The sequence below is a fragment of the Saccopteryx leptura genome, chromosome 3 (assembly GCF_036850995.1).
Source record: "Saccopteryx leptura isolate mSacLep1 chromosome 3, mSacLep1_pri_phased_curated, whole genome shotgun sequence".
Lineage (NCBI taxonomy): Eukaryota > Metazoa > Chordata > Mammalia > Chiroptera > Emballonuridae > Saccopteryx > Saccopteryx leptura.
The window spans coordinates 275,103,469-275,120,947 of NC_089505.1; the positions used below are offsets into that span (position 1 = coordinate 275,103,469).

The 17,479-nt window shown below is 36.0% G+C and overlaps 1 protein-coding gene across 5 annotated transcripts in view; it reads right to left on the reverse strand.

Moving 5' to 3' along the window:
• Positions 1-17,479, reverse strand: part of EML4 (EMAP like 4) — a 154,772-nt gene that overhangs the window by 68,452 nt on the left and 68,841 nt on the right. For 2 of the 5 annotated variants that reach the window (XM_066378395.1, XM_066378393.1), the window contains exons 3-7: positions 8,743-8,872; positions 4,876-5,049; positions 2,788-2,916; positions 2,072-2,097; positions 1,832-1,864 (exon numbers count right to left, since the gene is read on the reverse strand). In XM_066378395.1, coding sequence (XP_066234492.1) covers positions 1,832-1,864; positions 2,072-2,097; positions 2,788-2,916; positions 4,876-5,049; positions 8,743-8,872 — 492 coding nt within the window. The remainder of the gene's footprint in view (positions 1-1,831; positions 1,865-2,071; positions 2,098-2,787; positions 2,917-4,875; positions 5,050-8,742; positions 8,873-17,479) is intronic. The other 3 variants (XM_066378397.1, XM_066378394.1, XM_066378398.1) reach the window with 3 other exon arrangements.

Here is a 17,479-nt window from a genome sequence, read left to right on the forward strand (position 1 = left end):
ATACCTCAACATAAGAAAGAGGCAGGTAGCTCCTTCTCATTTACCCTATATGGATTTTATAAAACAAGCTCTTTAGCAAAACATGTAATAATAACAGCACCTTTTTATAGTTACAGTGTCTTCTATTTTTTTTTTCTTTTTTTAATTTTTTTATTTATTTACTCATTTTTAGAGAGGAGAGGAGAGAGAGTAAGGGGAAGGAGCAGGAAGCATCAACTCCCATATGTGCCTTGACCAGGCAAGCCCGGGGTTATGAACCAGCGACCTCAGTGTTCCAGGTCGATGCTTTATCCACTGCACCACCACAGGTCAGGCAATGTGTCTTCTATTTTTAAAGTACTTTAATATAATTTCATCCTTCAGCAGCCATGTAACATAAGCTTTCTAATTATTATTCTCAGCTTAGAAAACTCTAAGGAATATTGTCATTTTGTCTAACCCACAGGGCCATTATCCAGAAGAGCCAGGACCAAACTCCATTCAACTGCCCTTTCAACTCTATATCTCAGTTTTAATAAATATTTTGATACATAGCAATAAGAATGGTTTTGTAAATAAAATTTCATTTTTTTCCTTAAACTATTTCAACTATTACTCAGTTTATTTTTAATTATAAAAGAGGGAGAAAGGAAGACCTATCAAAAGGAGAAGAATGCCAGCTAAAGTCAACTCCATTTAAAATTTCTATGTAAAAACAATCCAAAGGATACAAATAAGTATCTTTTCTTATTGAATTCAAAGAAAGTAAAAAATTCATAGGAATCAAGTTAAATCTCTAACAAAAATTTTAACCATATCGTATCTGGTTAATATAATAGCCAGAAAATAAAGATAATTACAACACGGAGAAATGAACTGTAGAAAGCATGCACAAAAGGACATGCTTTCATTTAGAGAGCATGCTTCAATTAAATTTGCAGGCAATCTAAGGAGAACTGATGTAAAACTGATGTACTAAACTTATCTACTTTGCAATTAAATACACATTAACAGAAAAATCTCTTTCTTTGGTCAGAACAAGCCAACAGCAGCAAGTAGCCAAAAATTAAAATTAATATTAAGAAATTTAAGAGGAAATGGATTTGCTAGACTCATATTTTCAGTCTGAGTTTCAAGAAATGAGTTATTACTTGCAATGAAGTTGGCAAGACAGAAAACTGAGTTAAAATGTATCAATCTTTTAAATGGCTTTTCTAAGTACAACTTCCACTGGTTTGTTTGGGTTTTTTTGTATTTTTCTGAAGCTAGAAACCGGGAGAGACAGTCAGACAGACTCCTGCATGCGCCCGACCAGGATACACCCGGCACGCCCACCAGGGGGCGACGCTCTGCCGCGACCAGAGCCACTCTAGCGCCTGGGGCAGAGGCCAAGGAGCCATCCCCAGCGCCCGGGCCATCTTTACTCCAATGGAGCCTCAGCTTCGGGAGGGGAAGAGAGAGACAGAGAGGAAGGAGAGGGGGAGGGGTGGAGAAGCAAATGGGCGCTTCTCCTGTGTGCCCTGGCCGGGAATCAAACCCGGGACTTCTACACGCCAGGCCGACGCTCTACCACTGAGCAAACCGGCCAGGGCCTCCATTGTTTTTTAAAAGAGGAAAACTCCCTTTAGTATTTTAATATACCTCTTTGTAATGATGTATTTTTCTACTACTGACCTGGAATCTTCAAAGCTCACAGAAATAAGATGAATTTTGAGAAAAGTAGTTGGATTAGCTAGTTTAAATTACCACATTTCCTTTGTTAAGAGGAATGTCAGGCAGTATAAATAACAAAAGCCAAATAAGAGACCCAGGGAGAAATGAGAAGGCAGCCGACTGTGTAGCTTATTCTTACCTTGGCTGTTTTTTTCACGGGTTGACATTTTTGCTGGTTGAGACAAAAATGACATATCTTACAATAGTAATTGGGCATTTTCTTAAATGACTATAATGACATACTTCTCTTTAATTACTATGAACTAATAAAGTACACTGAATGAAAATAGTCAATCTACTTATCAATTAGCAAAAATTTAACTGATATAGAAAAGCAACACAAAACAGAACTATTTTTTAAAAAGGATTTTTAATTTACCTTGGTTGATGATGACATCTTTATGCCTACAAAAGAAATTCAAAGACATTTATAATTTTATTTGGTTGACCATTATTAGAACCACCTGAAGAAATTGTATAAGCCTCAATCCTTAGGCTATAACCCATTTAAATCTCTAGAAATGAAATTCAGGTATCAGTGTTTTAAAACATTTCTCCCTGATCTCAACTACTGTTTTATAAAACAATGAATATTTCATAAGATCACCTAAACAGTGAAAACATAGAAGCAACTTATAAAAAAACACTCAAATCTTATGGGATCATGAAGATTTACTATTTGAGTTAAGGGGCATTATCAGGAAGTGGTAGCCCTTTTTTTAGAACACTTAAAAGAAAAAATACACTTATAAGAATAAAGATAAATTATAATACAGGTTTTTATTTTTTAATTGAACTTATTGGGATGACAGTGGCTAATAAAATTATATAGGTTTCAGGTGTATAATTACATCATCTGTATAGTGTACTGTGTGCTCACCTCCAGTCAAGTCTCCTTCCATCACCATTTATCCCCTTTACCCTCTTCCACCTCCCCCACCCCTTTCTCTCTGGTAGTCACCATGTTATTGTCTGTGTCTATTACATAGCTTTTTAAAAAAATGTAATTCAAACCAGGCACTTAACTATACATGCAAACGTGACAGTCACGTAATTATCAATTTTCACATATAACTGAGGAAGAATAATACTTACTTGTCTGTATTTTTTATAACTTTTGATATTAATTTTGATGTTGAAACTGCTTTTAATAATTTATTACGACTATCATCTGAATTTTCCCATGAATTATGTGACTTTTCAGCTGTTGGTGGTCGTTTTATGCTGGAAGAAACATATTAATTTTTTAGAGAAAAATTCTATAACAATGACATGTAATTGACAGTGTATACAGAACATACAAGCAGCAGTTAACATTTCCTTAAAGCTAATCCAGAAAAGGGAAGGAAGGATTAGTTGAAAGGTTTTGCCTGGATGAGTAAAGGAGTTAAGCAAGGCAATTACCAAGTCTGTTTTACAGTTTTCACTATTATTCAGAAGAGTCATTAGAACAAATATTACTTTTTAAAATTCTGTATTTTGTTATTAAAAGAAAAAACCTACTTCCTTAAGCCTCCAAGTAGCACTATTTCTCATAATTTGTGAAACTGTGTGAAATGATGAAAAAACTTACTTTTTCATAAGTCATTATAAAGTCGCTATTTTCACTTTTATGTCCTCATTATTATATATGGTACAAATGACAATTTTTAAATAAACTGTAGACTAAAAGTAAAACTCTTGTTTATATTTTTCAGAGAAAATTTTACCCATAACCAGAAAGAAACACAATTTAACACAAGAATGTTGTATTATCAACACTGATTCCATATATTCATAACTGAAATTTTTTAAATTTGTAAGTAAGTTTTGGGTTGCATTGCTAACTATCCTATAACTCATCCAGCCTTCAAGATATCTTGTAATAGTATGTCCAAAGAGCAATTTAGAATGGCAAGCACATTTCCAAGACACCTTAATAAGCTGAAAAAAAGATCTGGGACAAAGAAGATACCAAGTCAAATCAGAACCTTTAAGAGATTGATTATAAAAATAAGCCACCTTGAACCATACACACTTCAAAGGTGCATAACATTAATAAGCTACATCCAAGAAAAAGTCCACGAGGCCAGGAGAAGAATTTGCGTGAGACACACAGACAAAGCATTTTCAAAATGTTAAACATGCATCAATAAAATGAAGGATTTTTTTGTTTTCCCAAATTTCCATTAGTGATCTGAGGCAAAATATTAAACTGATCAAATATAAATGTATTATAATCTTTTAGGAATGGTGTCATCTATTTTACTAAAATCCTAGTCATTTCTGGGAATGGTTTAATATTTTCCTAAGATTTCCAAGAACAGGGGTGGGCAAAAGTAGGTTTATAGTTGTGAGTACATGAAACACAGTTTATTCTTTTATAATTTATTAATTATTGTACTATTTTCCATAAAACACCTGTAAATCTACTTTTGCCAACCCTGTATAACTATACCTAATCATACAGCTGAAATCAGCATTTCTAAAGCAGGCAAATTTCATTAAGTTGGTCTAAATTTTTTATTATAAAGCAGCTGTAGCACCAAACTTCCAGCATGCAAGTTTAAATCCCCAATTTGGGCTTACAGGCATTGTTAGAATATTTTTCCCTTCTCCCCCTCTCAAAACTTTAAAATATTAATTATTACAGACACAGAGAGAAGCTCTCAAGCAAGCCTTTAGCACAGAAAAGACCAAGTGAAACAGATTCATTTCTCTGCTCAAGCAAGAACTTATCCTCCTAAATCCCCAAACTAAAACTGAGATGCAGTCACAATGTAGAGCCATTTGTTGAGGGGTCCTTGAAAGTTGACGGTTGTAATGATGCCAAATATGGAGAGGATAATTACATATTACAATTTTCTATTGGTGGCTATAAATTTATGCTGTTGCATACAATTCAAAAATATTCTATTATTTTATTAGAAAAATATTGGTTTGGTTTTCAAGTATGTTATTTTTGCCTTTTTTCATCAAACTGTTTATAACTTAGTTTTTCACCAAGTTTCAACTGAGAAATTTTGACCTTAAATCTTCATTTCCCAATGTGCTAAAGTATAAATTATGGCAACAAAGGAAGAAAAATAAAAGCTACCAGGCTCTCTCTTGAATCCAGAGAGCCGAGCCAACTTTTTTTCATGTCATAGAATTTAGGTATCATTACAACCATTCCCTAGCTCTGAACTCAGGGACAGTTAAAACCTTTTGGTGGGAGTAGAATTCTTGCTTTCTTGAGTTTGTCTGTGTATTTGGAGAGGCTGTGAAGAGGGCTGGGGAGAAGGTGATGCTCGAATTTGTGGACTTTGATCATTAGAATGAGATTCCTCTTTTTTTTCTCTCTGTCCTTGTGGTTTTTCTTTCTTTTTTTCTGTACCACTGTAAAATAAAGTATGACATGGAACAACACAAATTTAAACAAAAAAGATATATCAAATGATGGGAAAAGTGATTATGTAAGTTAATCCTAAATCACACAGCTAATACAACTTGCACTGCTTTCATTCAATAATGAAGATGTTTCTTTGAAAATTCTGAAAGTTATTAAATCTTCGGTGAAGAATTTAAGAATAATAAGGTAATATATATCTATGATGACTGCCCCTTTGGACCAAAATAACCTCTAAGGCACTGACCATCTTGGCAGATTTGGGGGAACAATAGAAGATCTGACTTCAACTTGCCCAAATGAGAGCACTACTTATACTTTCCATTACCTTTGTAACACGCAGTGATGCCCAAAGCACACTGAACGATCATGTTTAGTAGGTTATTCTAATTCCCATTTCTTCTGCGTACTTCTGCTCCGGCCAGTTGAGTTTTAAACTTACCAAGAGTCCACTGTGTCTTTTCCAATGAATCTTTATACATGGATTGTACTTATTTTAATTGTAATTAAATACAAAGAAAATTGACAAAATATACATAGAAAAGAGAAATGTAATTTTTGTGAACATAGTTAAATGCTCTGGAAAGACTCCATAAAAATGAGTTATCTTTATTGATGTCACCCCATTAAAAATAAAATTTAAAAAAAAAAAAAAAAGAGTTACTTAAAAAAAAAAATCCTGCTGTTATATTTTGTGCAGCTGAGACAATTTATAAAATATTGAGAAAAAAAAACATAAGAGAGCCCTGGCCGGTTGGCTCAGCGGTAGAGCGTCGGCCTGGCGTGCGGGGGACCCGGGTTCGATTCCCAGCCAGGGCACATAGGAGAAGCGCCCATTTGCTTCTCCACCCCCCACCCCACCCCTCCTTCCTCTCTGTCTCTCTCTTCCCCTCCCGCAGCCAAGGCTCCATTGGAGCAAAGATGGCCCGGGCACTGGGGATGGCTCCTTGGCCTCTGCCCCAGGCGCTAGAGTGGCTCTGGTTGTGGCAGAGCATCGCCCCCTGGTGGGCGTGCCAGGTGGATCCTGGTCGGGCGCATGCAGGAGTCTGTCTGTCTCTCCCCATTTCCAGCTTCAGAAAAATACAAAAAAAAAACAAAAAACATAAGAGAAAGATTTGGTTCTAATTCATATTGTTTTGCAAGAGTTTTAAATTTCTTACTCTGTTCAAAAAATAAAACTAAAAATTATAAAAAATTTATTGGTGTAATTTATGTAAGATCACCAGCAAGGAATCTAATCAGAGACACATACTTAGAAAGAAGGAGTAGGAGGCTCATCCAAATTGACAAATAAATATATGTGCATATATTTTATGTTAAAATATTTATTTATAAATTCTTGTGATACCACACTTTGACTCTTGATTAATTAAGCACCTGCTATTCCCAATCACACAGGATAAGAATATTTATATTGTATAAACACTTTTGACAATACTACAAAGCAGAAAAAATCAAGATTTTAATTACAGAGTTGAAAAGGTAGAAAACTACCAACTGTCTACACTTCTTAATCAAAGGAGATTTTGCAATTTGACTACAGGTGCATAATATACAAGAAAATATGTTTAACATTTTAAACAAGTATACAATTTACCACATTAAAATAATTTAAAATGTTAAAATATTTTGACAATGACATTTTTTTCAATAAGGCTTTTTAAAAAAATGTTTATTTTTATTGATTTGAGAGAGAAAGGAAGGGAGAGGGACAGAGAGAGAGACAGGAACATCCATTTATTCCTGTATGCGCCCTGACCAGGGATCGAACCAGCTACCTCTGTGCTTCAGGATGGGGCTCTAACCAATCAAGCTATCTGGCCAGGGTGACAGTGACATTTCTTCATCTGATTCACTTCTGGAGACTGGCTCTTGACTATCTACTTCATGTTTAGTTTTTATATATTTTTTTAATTTAATTTTTTTTACTTCATGTTTAGTTTTTTTATAGTATGTTCTGAGATATACAATTCTCTATCTCAAATGTATACTTGAATTAGAAATTGCTTCTTTCTTGTTGTTCTTCAAACTATCCTGAATGCCAGTACAATTTAAAAGAGATTTTCCTCCTGGTTATTGAAAAGCAAAATACTACAGAACCCCTGCATCCTAAGTAACAAACTGAGTTGGTCTTAGACTACTGAGTCATTATCATACATAATACTGATCACTGCACAGAACTATATCTACGTAAGAAAATGGGCAAAAAAAAAAAAAAGAAAGAAAGAAAATGGGCAGTATCTAAACTATTACTAGATATAAGATAGTTGATTAAAAATTACATTAAAAATTTTCCAATGTTTGTTTTCTTATTTGTCCATTTCTTTTCTGAAAGTGGAACACAGATAATAAACTTTGCCATGCACTGGAGGAGATAGTCTCAAGTCTGTAACAATAATGACTTCAAAGACTGAATTCTAAAAGGGGCTTTAAAAAGGCCTAAATATCTTGTCATTTCTTCACCATGCCTGGTTAACATCCATAAATCCAAACTAATGAATAATTTAGTCACTGGCATTAGTTTATTGAGGCAACCATTTTCTATAAGTACATTTTAAATGTTACTCTAGTACTTGAGGTCCTCAATCATTCTTTGAACAAAATAGCCCAAAATTATGTAGTGGATCTCTTGTGGTCTCTCGAAGCTTTATATGAAATAATTTGCTAGGAATTACACAAAAGCAATTTTGCTGAAACAACAGGTTAAATGAATTAACTGATGAAAAGAACATACAGAATGTGAATCTGTAATCCACTGAAACTGTTACATTGCGGTATTTCCGCTGCCTTCCACACACACACACACACACACACACACACACACACACACACACACACATGCCACAGTACTGTATTTTGAACTAAGCCTTAATTTTATAGTCATAATTAAAAAATAAAAGTTATACTAGGGTTTAACTTCCCACTAATGTAGATATATATATCAAACTATTACTCCTTTAAAATAGTTATATCAGAGAATGACAAATACTGTATGATTTCACTTCTTTGTAGAATCTAAAATGCAAAACAGAACAGACTCAAAGAATGATCTGACGGTTGCTGGAAGGGAAGGAGGTGGACAGGTTGGGTGAAAAGCTAAAGATGAATAAGAGATAAAAACTTCCAGTTATAAAATACATCAGACACAGGGATATAATATACAGCATTAGGAATATAGTCATTAACATCTTGATAACTCTGTATGGTCACAGATGTTAATCTTGGTCAATACATCCTGGGGTACCTAAATATTGAATCATTATGTTATACACCTAAAACTAATATATTGTATGTCTACTATACTACTTATAGACAAACAAACAAACAAATAAATAAAAATAAGCGTGCTGTATCAAAGGTATCACATGCCATGGAAAATTCACTTTTGTAATTACATTAAACATAGTGATGCTTACCTCATTAACAACAGATGCTTGTTTAAAAGAAACAAAGCCAAACCAGGAAATTAAACTGCTTTCTTGTTTTATAACAAGCAAAAGTTGCCTCATACAACTTGATGAATGTAAACCGAGTACTGGCTGATATCTCTATATTCAAGGACACTCGTTTGAATTCTGTAAGCTCTACCTCATATTTTGTTTCGGAGACCGAATTATCACATCTAACAGTTGTACAAAGTTACCTTCACATCTCCCTCCCACCCCCCACTTACAAAGAGATACCTTTTAGCAGCAGATGAAAGAGTTTCTTTCCTGGCAATAGAGACAGAGCTGGTATGACTTGGTTTTCTATTTGCACCACTCCCATTGGTTATACAGGACATGGAAATAGCTTCTCGAATGCCTGGCTGACCTGAAGGTGGTTAAGAAAAAATTGACATCAAACTTCAAAATATTTCTCAAAGATCTGAGTTATAAAAAATTAAATCATTAGTGTTTGCAACTAGAAAGCAATTGCTCCTTCAGGTATATAGCATACAATAGTATTGTCTTGAGTTAATTTCATCAGAACATACATAAAGAAGTCATGCTAAGTTGCTAAACTATAGCTAGATCATTCTCTAAGGTTTGCTTCCCACACACAGCAGCTTTAAAGTACTGCTATAAAGCTTTAAAGCTTTGATTTTAAGTTGTGCTTCAAATTAAACCACAAATCCCCAAATGTCACAGATTTTCAGAAATAGCTCAGGTTATGCTAAAATTACATTAGAAATCATAAATGTTAAATCTTAGCATGCCATTTCATATTAATAAGTCATAAGTATACAAAGTAACCTCTGCTTTTAAATTTTATACAGTAGAAGGACTGGAATAAATAAGTTATGGGTATGTTGGTGTGGTCAGAAAAAGTCACAAGATAAAACAGCCACACATACTCAAGGGGTAAACTTTATTTGGGATAAAGATCTGGGAATAGAGCAGTTTTGAATTTTTGGACCTAGTTTTCTCACAAGAAAAGCTAACTTTTAAATTTGGCCAATCTCATGTTTGTTTCTCTTCATAAAAGCACAGAGTAGAAAATCTTTATGTATAGAACCTAAAATTTTTGGCACCCTAGAGCAGGGGTCTCAAACTCAACTCGGCATGTGGGCCGCAGAGCAAGATCACAGCCGTTCGGCGGGCCGCACTAGGTCTACAAAAGGCAACTGTTACGCAACACTTTTCTCACAGCAGTTGAAAACAAAAAAAAATCAGTACAACAAGCACAATCGTACATGCAGTTTACTCAGTGTCACAAAACGACCAGAAACTGTAGTTCGCATCACAACTGCTGTTAACTAAGCTAATATCTAGCTAGGATGCTAGAGAAATGAAAAATACAAGTAGGCCCCTAGGCTTACTTAATTTTATCCAAAATATTTTGAACTTCGTGGATTAGTCTGCGGGCCGCACAAAATTGTTCGGCGGGCCGCGAGTTTGAGACCCCTGCCCTAGAGTGTTCCTTACATGATAGTACAATACTGTGTTTTTGATATAAAGAAGCAGGTACAGGACACCTGCACCATAATCATCTAAAGCAGAGGTCTCAAACTCGTGGCCCGCCGAACAATTTTTTGCGGCCCGCAGACTAATCCATGAACTACAGTTTCTGGTCGTTTTGTGACACTGAAAAGTGTTGCGTAACAGTTGTCTTTTGTAGACCTAGTGCGGCCAGCCTAACGGCTGTGATCTTGCTCTGCGGCCCACATGCTGAGTTGAGTTTGAGACCCCTGATCTAAAGTGTTTCCTTAATATGGAGATTCCTAGACCCTACCTCAGACCAAATAACTCAGAAGAGAGGAAGTGGGAGACCTACTGTATTTATTTTTTTGAAACTTCCTAGGAAATTTTTCACATATTATAAGGTACAACCCCCCCGCCAAAAAAAACCCCCAAAACCCAAATCATGCTAATATCACTGGTCATCAGATCTAGTGATAGTCTGACAAACAGATTACTTCTTATATCACAGCTTTAAAAATATTGTGGTAAAATATTCATAATGTAAAATTTACCATTTTAACCATTTATAAAGGTCCAATTCAGTAGCACTCAGTATATCCACAATGTTATACAATCATCACCATCTTTCAGTTCCATCACCCAAACAGAAACCCAGTACTCATTAAGAAGTCACTACTCTCCATTCTCTCCTTCCTCCCTCCAGCCCTTGTCAACCATTAACCTGCATTATTTTTACAGATTTGCCTATTCCAAATATTTCATATACATGGAATCACACAGATGTACTCTTGTTTTGGCTTCTTTCACCTAACACAATATTTTCAAGATTTATCATGTGACAGTATGTATGAGTACTTTATTCCTTTTTCTGGTGAATAATATTCCATTGTATAAATAAAATATATCACATTTTGTTCATTCATCTATCATGGACATCTGCTCGTTTCTACCTTTCAGCTATTTTGACTAGTGCTACCAAAAATATCTGCATACAAGTTTTCATTTAAACATCTCTCTTCAATTCTTTTAGGTATATAACTAGAAAAATTGCTAAGTCACATGGTAATTTTATATTTAACTTATTAAGGAACCAAAAATCACAGGTGTACCATTTTACAATCCTACCAGCAACGTATGAGGCTTCCAATCTTACCATATCCTTGACAACACTTGCTATTTTCAGTTTTTACACTTTTTATAGCCTTCTCAGTGAGGATTAAGTGCTATCTTGCTGTGGTTTTGATTAGCATTTCCCTAATGAGAATCTTTTACTGGGCTTGTCAGCCATTTGTATATACTATTTGGAGAAATATCTATTGAAGTCCTTTGCCCATTTTTCAACAGAACTATCTGATGTAAATTGTCTTCTTTTATCTTAGTTGTTGTAGCTAAAGGTTTATCTATTTCTTTTTAATTCTGGTTTCATAAACTATTATTTTTCTATATTCTGCTTCATTTATCTGAAATCTTTATTATTCCTTTCCCTCTGCTAATCTTACATTTAGTTTTTCAGTTTTTGTTTTCCTATTTCCTTAAGATTAAAACTAGGTTACTAATTTGAGATCTTCTTGAACACAGGCATTTACAACTAAAATTTACAACTATTTTTCCTATATGAACTGGTCTTTGAAATATCCTTTTTTTTGTTACACACACACAGACCATTAAACACTACATAAAAACCTTAGATAGTCGGCAATCCACTTCCTCTGCTCTTTCAGTGTTTCAAACTCATCTTAAAAGAGATCAAACACACTCATCAGAATGGCTATTATTTAAAAACAACAAAAAATTTAAAAAATCACACACATAAAATATAAGAAGTGTTAGCAAGGATGTATAAAATTGGAATTCTTGTGTAGTTCTGATAGGAATTAAAAATGGTGCAAGTGCTATGAAAAACAGTATTGGCTGTTTCTCAAAAAATTAAACATGGAGTTACCATATGATCTAGCAATTCCACTTCTGAATGTATTCCACTCTTGCCTGACCAGGCGGTGGCGCAGTGGGTAGAGCATTAGACTGGGAAACAGAGGACCCAGATTTAAAGGAATTGAAAGTGGAAGTCAAACAGACATTTGTACACCTATGATCACAAGAGCATTATTCACAATAGCCAAAAGATAGAAACAACCAAAATATCCACTGAATGGATTAACCAAATATGGTGTGTGTGTGTGTGTGTGTGTGTATACACACACAGTACATTATTCTACCTAAAAAAATGAAGTTATGAAACATACTATTACATGAATAAACCTTGAAGCCATTATTCTAAGTGACATAAGCCAGACATAAAAGAGCAAATATTGTATGCTTTCAATTATACTGGGTAACTAGAGTAGTCAAATTCACACACACACACACACACACACACAAGAAAATAGAATAGTGGTGCTAGGAACTGAGGGGGAAAGGCTGGAGAAAATGTGGAGCTATTATTTAATGTATATAGTTTCTTTTCTCTTCAGTGAGAGGAGGGGAGGCAGAGACTGAATCTCGCATGGGCCCCAGCCCAGATCCACCTGGCAAGCCCCCTACCAGTTGATGGGCCGTTGCTCGGCAGTTGAGCTATTTTATCGCCTGAGGCGGAGGCCATGGAGCCATGGGGGGGAGGGGGTTTGAGAGAGGGAGGCGTGGAGAAGCAGATGGGGGCTTTTCCTGTTTGCCCTGACTGGGAATCAAACCTAGGACATTCGCCAACTGGCTAGGGCCCAGAGTTTCAATTTGGGAAGATGAAAGAGTTCTGAAGATGGATGGTGGTGATGGTTGCACAACAATATGAATGTTTTTAATGTCACTGAACTGAACACATAAAAATAGTTTAAGTGGTAAATATTGTGTTATTTACATTTTACAATAAAAAAAAACAACACATCACCAATGTTCCTAAATCCTAGTTTACTATTCAATTCTTCAAATGCTTTCAAGGAATCTACAGAACTATTGTTCATCCCCATATGATTAGATAGCAGTGCATGTCTTATATTTTTTTGATCCACCTCAGTAGGCTCTCTTGCCTGACCAGGAGGTGGCACAGTGGGTAGAGCATTAGACTGGGATACAGAGGACCTAGGTTTAAAACCCTGAGGTCGCTGGCTTGAGCATGGGTTTATCCGGCTTGAGCGCAGGCTTATCCGGCTTGAGCACAGGCTCACCAGCTTGAGCGGAGGTGGAGGTGGGGTGGGGTGCTGGATCGAGCCCAAAGATCACTGGCTTGAAGCCCAAGGTCGCTGGCTTGAGCAAGGGGCCCCTTACTTTGCTGTACCCCCCCACACACACACACACATCAAAGCACATGAGAAAGCAATCAACGAACAACTAAGGAGCCGCAATGAAGAACTGATGCTTCTTATCTTTCTCCCTTCCTATCTGTCTGTCCCTCTGTCACAAGAACAAAAGCCTCAGTAGGCTCTCTATTTACACCCTATTTACTCTGAAAAGACATCTTTTGATGTCCATTTCAAATCCTATTTAAATGGCTTCCAACTATTGAGCCAGTTATTACGTTTATTCCATATTATAGTAACAATAAAAAACAAGTGTTCATGCAATTACTTGAATATTTTATTACCTTTATTATGTAAAATAAAAAATAGAAAAATGAAAGTATTATTGTGAATGAAAAGGTAGGTCTCAAAAACATAAAATATGATTGAAAATTTTCTAGTACTACCTGTTGAAAATAACACATCTTCAGCCTAAACTGAACTCTCATTGGATTTGTTGATTGTATAGGCACTAATAAAAGAAAAAAAAAAACACCAGCAAGCCCCTGACTGGTTTGCTCCAGTGATAGAGCGTCAGTCCAGTGTGTGGATGTCCCAGGTTCGATTTCCAGCCAGGGCACACAGAAGCGCCCAGCTGCTTCTCCACCCTTCCCCCTTCCTTTCTCTCTGTCTCTCTATTCCCCTCCTGCAGCCAAGGCTCCATTGGAGCAAAGTTGGCCCAGGCGCTGAGGATGGCTCTGTGGCCTCTGTCTCAAGCACTAGAATGGCTCCGGATGCAATGGAGCAACACCCCAGATGGGCAGAGCATCTTCACCTAATGGGTATGCTGGGTGGATCCCGGTCGGGAGCATGCAGGAGTCTGTCTCTCTGCCTCCCCACTTCTCACTTCAGGGAAAAAGAAAGAAAAAATAGCAAAATTTTATAGACACACCAAAGACTGAAGTACAAAAAAGAACTTTATTACACTTTTTAATTTCTTGATCAGAATCTCCCCCTCACACATATATATGATGTAAGCCTTTCAATGATTAATTATATATGAATATTCTATAAATATTTCTAAAAATTGGAACATGACAGTGAGATAGGACATGGACCAATGATTACTTCTGAATTTCCTTGTTGTTGTTTTTTAAACGTTTACTTAACTGATTTTAGGGAGAGAATAAGGTAGAAAGAAAGAGAGACAGGAACACCGATCTGTTCCTGTATGTGTCCTGACCAGGGATTGAACCCGAAACCTCTGAGGTTTGGGATGATGCTCTAAAACCAACCAAACTTCTGGCCATGGCTCTGAATTTCTTATGTTATGTCCAATCCTCTCTTATAAACCAATACATAACTTAAGTTACTTCATGTCTATACACATAAAACTAGCAACTGTCTCCAACAGGAAAACATATTATCAAAGTATAAATGGGATAATCTCTTCAGTTTCTAAATATGCTGATTAGGGTCACAATTTGCATGAAGAATATTAACTAATTTGAAATTCAAATTTAACTAATTTGAATTTAATTAATAACCTATAGATCCTTCTATTTGCTAAACACCAACAAATTACAGGCAATGTTCAAAACATATACATAATTTTGTATAATGTACAATTCATAAATACATAATTTGTGTTTCACATGTAATAGATTTCAGTTTGAATTTTCTGCATTCTCTTTAATATCATTTTAAAAATATCATTCTTTTACCAATGCCTCAAACAACGCTTCAACTTCAACTTGGTATTTCTGAAATTACCAGCCTAAATTGACATTTCATGTTAATAACTGATATGATTGTTGTGATTTCTTACTCAGCAACTATACTATGGTGAAATTTAATTACTGAATATGAAATGTACTCTTCTGAATATTAATATATTTATAAGGCTAAATCACCCTATAACCCTTAACTGAACATGACTTAAAATACTACTATTCACACAAAATCAAAAACTGACCAACTATACTAACCTGCACAGTGGATAGAGCATCGATCTAGAATTCTGAGGACCCAGATTTGAAACCCCGAGGTCACCAGCTTGAGTCAGGATCACCAACCTGATCCCAAGGTCCGTGCCTTGAGCCCAAAGGTCGCTGGCTTGAAGCCCTAGGTCACTGGCTCAGCTTAAGCACCCCCCCACCCTGTCCCAAGGTCAAGGCAAGTATGAAACGCAATCAATAAACTACTCAAGCCTGACCTGTGGTGGCACAGTGGATAAAGTGTCGACCTGGAAACACTGAGGTCACCAGTTCGAAACCCTGGGCTTGCCTGGTCAAGGCACATATGAGAGTTGATGCTTCTTCCTCCTCCTTTCTATCTGTCTGTCTGTCTCTCTCTAAAATGAATAAAAAAATAAACTACTCAAGTGACAAAACTACTACTTGATGCTTCTCATCTCTTTCCTTGCTTTCTCTCTCTCTCTTCCTCTCTTAAAAATAAAACAAACATATAAAACTGACTAAACTTTGCATTAGTCTTCTGATCCTGTTCAAATTACCCCATCCTATAAGAACTGCTATTAAACTTATAATGAAAAAAAAAACAAAAGAGCTTATTCTGCCACTCTCAGAAGCAAATCCTTGGTTTTGACTTTTGAAAAGGTAAATATGCACCATTAGAGTGAAAGTCCCTGTGCACCCTTCTCTGAACACACATTCCCACTTTCCCTCTCCTAGAGGTCATCATTTAGTTTAGGGGCTTCTGGGATACAATAATAAAACCACCAAACACAGGAGAATAACTTTCTGAAAACTACTTAGCTACAGCAAGCAGTTACAGCCATCGAAGAGGAAAAATCTCAAGAATGGTTAGAAGCTAGGAAAGAAAGCAGAGTTGTTGAAACAAGATTTCTTCAGAGGCAGGTAGAAGAAGGTGGGCCTCAGTAGTCTTAAGGTATAAAAATGGGTTAGGACGAGAGAAGCACTGCATCACTCTACAAGGTAAACAGCATTTAATTACCCTGTCATTCAAGTTATAAACCAATTATTTCTGATTTTCTCCCTTATGCCCCCAAATTCAGAGGTTCTCCATTGTCTGTGTTTTCAGAGTTGGTCATCTTTCTGTTCTGCACTACCGTGGCTCACCTTCATCCATAACCTTTGCCTTGCTCTTCCTACCCATCTATCAAATTTATCTTTTATAAAAAAACTTTACTTACTGATTTGAGAGAGGAAGGGGAGAAAGAGAGAAAGAAACACCGATTTGTTGTTTCACTTATTTATGCATTCACTGGTTCTTTTATGTGCACTGACTGGGAATTGAACCTGTAACCTTAGCACATAGAGATGATGCTTTAATCAACTGAACTACCTGACCAGGGCAATTTATCTTTCTGAGACATAGATCTGATCATGTGTAACTCTTAAGTTAAGACTTCAATGAAAGTAAGAAAAAAAGAAACATTATTATGGTAAAACTGAGTCACTTTTTCTTCTTAAAACTCCTTCAATGTTAAAGTATCTGAATTAATATTAAAAATCTATTTTAAAAATTATATCAAACACTCTTGATAATTCCTGTGGAACTTGACTCACTCAATGCTCATTGTCTGATCCTGACTCACCTTTACACCTTTGCTGTATCTCCGTTTATCTTCTTTGATGAAGACAAGTCTTGCCTTCTTACTGCCAAGACAAACCCTAACTGTCTGATTATACCACCGTATTTTTATTCATTTACCTGTTGATTCTTGGGTTGTTTCCAGTTTTTTACTATTATAAATAAAACTACAATAAACGAAGTGTGTAAGTCTCTGTGTGGACATACGCTTCCATTCCGTGAAGGTAAATAACCTGGGTTGTATAGTAGGTGAATGTTTAACTTTAAAAACTGCCAAGTTGTTTTCCAAAGTGGCTGTACCATTTTATATTGCCACCTGCACTGTATGAGTTTCTAGTTGCTCTACATCCTTGAAAATACATCGATTAACAGATCTTTCTATTTTTAGCTATCCCGGCTAGCAAACAGTGATGATTCACTGTATATTTAGCCTGATTTCCTTAATGTCTAAAGGTGCTAAATATTTTTTCATGGGCCTGACATTTCTGTATCTTTTTTGGTGATGTATCTGTTCAAATCTTTTACCTACTTCTTAAATGAACTGTCTTCTTAATTAATGAGTTGTAAAAGTTTTTCGTATGTTCTATATAAGAGTTTTCTGGTCCTGGATGCTTGGCTCAGTTGTAGAGTGTTGGCCCCAGGTGTGGAAGTCCTGTGTTCGATTTCCAGTCAGGGCACACAGGAGAAGCTACCACCTGCTTCTCCACCCCTCCCCCTCTCCTTCCTCCCCC